The sequence below is a fragment of the Sinocyclocheilus grahami genome, unplaced genomic scaffold (genome assembly GCF_001515645.1).
Source record: "Sinocyclocheilus grahami isolate Dianchi unplaced genomic scaffold, SAMN03320097.WGS_v1.1 scaffold5572.1, whole genome shotgun sequence".
Taxonomy (NCBI): Eukaryota; Metazoa; Chordata; class Actinopteri; order Cypriniformes; family Cyprinidae; genus Sinocyclocheilus; species Sinocyclocheilus grahami.
Window position 1 is genome coordinate 3,565 of NW_015510225.1, and position 1,838 is coordinate 5,402.

The 1,838-nt window shown below is 40.9% G+C and overlaps 1 protein-coding gene across 1 annotated transcript in view; it reads left to right on the forward strand.

The window, feature by feature from the left end:
* The window catches only part of LOC107577265 (HLA class II histocompatibility antigen, DP beta 1 chain-like), a 2,236-nt gene extending 861 nt beyond the window's left edge, over positions 1-1,375 (forward strand). Inside the window, exons 3-5 of the mRNA XM_016263360.1 lie at positions 4-187; positions 1,139-1,252; positions 1,350-1,375. Coding sequence (XP_016118846.1) covers positions 4-187; positions 1,139-1,252; positions 1,350-1,375 — 324 coding nt within the window. The remainder of the gene's footprint in view (positions 1-3; positions 188-1,138; positions 1,253-1,349) is intronic.
* The last annotated feature ends 463 nt before the right edge of the window (positions 1,376-1,838 follow it).

The following is a 1,838-nucleotide window of genomic DNA, read 5'->3' on the forward strand; positions in this document are numbered from 1 at the left end:
ATCAAAGTTTCCTGGCTGAGAGATGGTAAACCAGTGACCTCTGAAATGACCTCCACTATGGAGATGGCTGATGGTGACTGGTACTACCAAATTCACTCTGAGCTGGAGTACACCCCCAAATCTGGAGAGAAGGTCTCCTGTATGGTTGAGCATGCTAGCTTCAATAAACCCATGATCTATGACTGGGGTAAGATGAGACACATATGCCTGGTTTTGCAGACAGGGCTTAGATTAAGCCAGGATTAGGCCAATTAGGACATTTAAGGCTACGTCTACATTAATCCGGATACTTCTGAAAACGGCGTTTTCGTTTTTAAAACGCTCTCCGTCCACACTAGCGTTTTCCAGAAGTGTCTCATCCACACTGAAACATCAGAAAACGTTAAACTCGCTTTCTGCGCATGCGTAAATCCTAAGCGTAAAACGATACACACATGAGATGTTTTCATGCGGTTTTTCTGACAGGATTATTCTATTTACGAAAACGACTCACCATTCACTGACGCGTCCAGGTCGCACACACTCACGATTGTGTGTCTGATCTAAAACGCAACTGCCCTCATGTTTTGCCGCAAATAGCGATCGCGAGTAAATTTGCTTTCATCTTTGCTGGACTGTGATATGAAGAGTGTTCAAAGTAACACAGCTATAGCAATAGTGTGAAAGTGCATTGCACATAACGTGCACGATACCAGTATAAACACGGATATCTATTGGTATAATATGCGTCACATGACTAAACGTGCGTCATCGTTTTCAAAAGCACACTACGACGCAAGAACGGCGTTTTCAGATTGATCCACTTTGGAGAGCGTTTTGAAAAAGCTGAGTTTTCCTTGATTAAAAACGCCGTCTCCGTGTGGACGGAAGGCCAAATCGGAGAGAAAAAGATGCGTTTTCAAACGAAAACGTATTAGTGTGGACAAGGCCTTTTATAAACGTGCCTTAGAAAAAAACATGAGTGGTGTCCCTCTTGAGACAAAACGTTCAGTCAGTGCAAGTTTCTTTCAGCTGAAACAGCTCAGTCTGGGACTAGGCTTAAGACTTGTCTGTGAAACCGGGGGCTACTGTCATATTATAACTGTGTTTGTGGTAAGCATAATTGAACATATGATATTTGACATGCTGTACTCCACAGATCCGTCTCTCCTTGAGTATGAGAGGAATAAAGTTGCTATTGGAGCCTCTGGTCTGGTGCTGGGAATCATCATCACAGCTACTGGACTCATTTACTTCAAGAAGAAATCAACAGGTATGTGGAGATGAGAATAACTCAGATTCATATTATACTGCGTACATCATCCTTGTACACGCATGTAACTTGTTAATCTTTTTTTTTTCTTTGACAGGAAGGATCCTAGTACCTCAGCAATGATGGTAGATTGCTCATTCAATTTTGATAACTCACTTTGATTAATTATACATATTTTCATTCTTAATTATGGGGGACAAATAATGACAAATGTACAATTTGCACAGAGCTTTGTGACATGATCACAGCTTATTTAGTTTCCAGTTATGTATGTTTTCAATGTGCTGTAAACTGTAATCACCTGTGGTTTTCCATCCTGGTCCTGGGGACATTTTCTGTCTCTGTTATCTGACACACTCAGGTTATGTTTATGCAATAGTTTTGCATGCAGAGAACAATGTTATCAAAACAACACGGATCGACTAAAGTAAACTTTGTAAAGAAACACAACACGCCTGCACACATACACACACATGCGCTGAATGCAAACAGTCAAGATGCATGCACACGGCATCACTGCTTTCACAAACAACGTTTTAATAACTATTCTGTGTGATTTATGTGTAGTAGAATAACTGTCTATGCC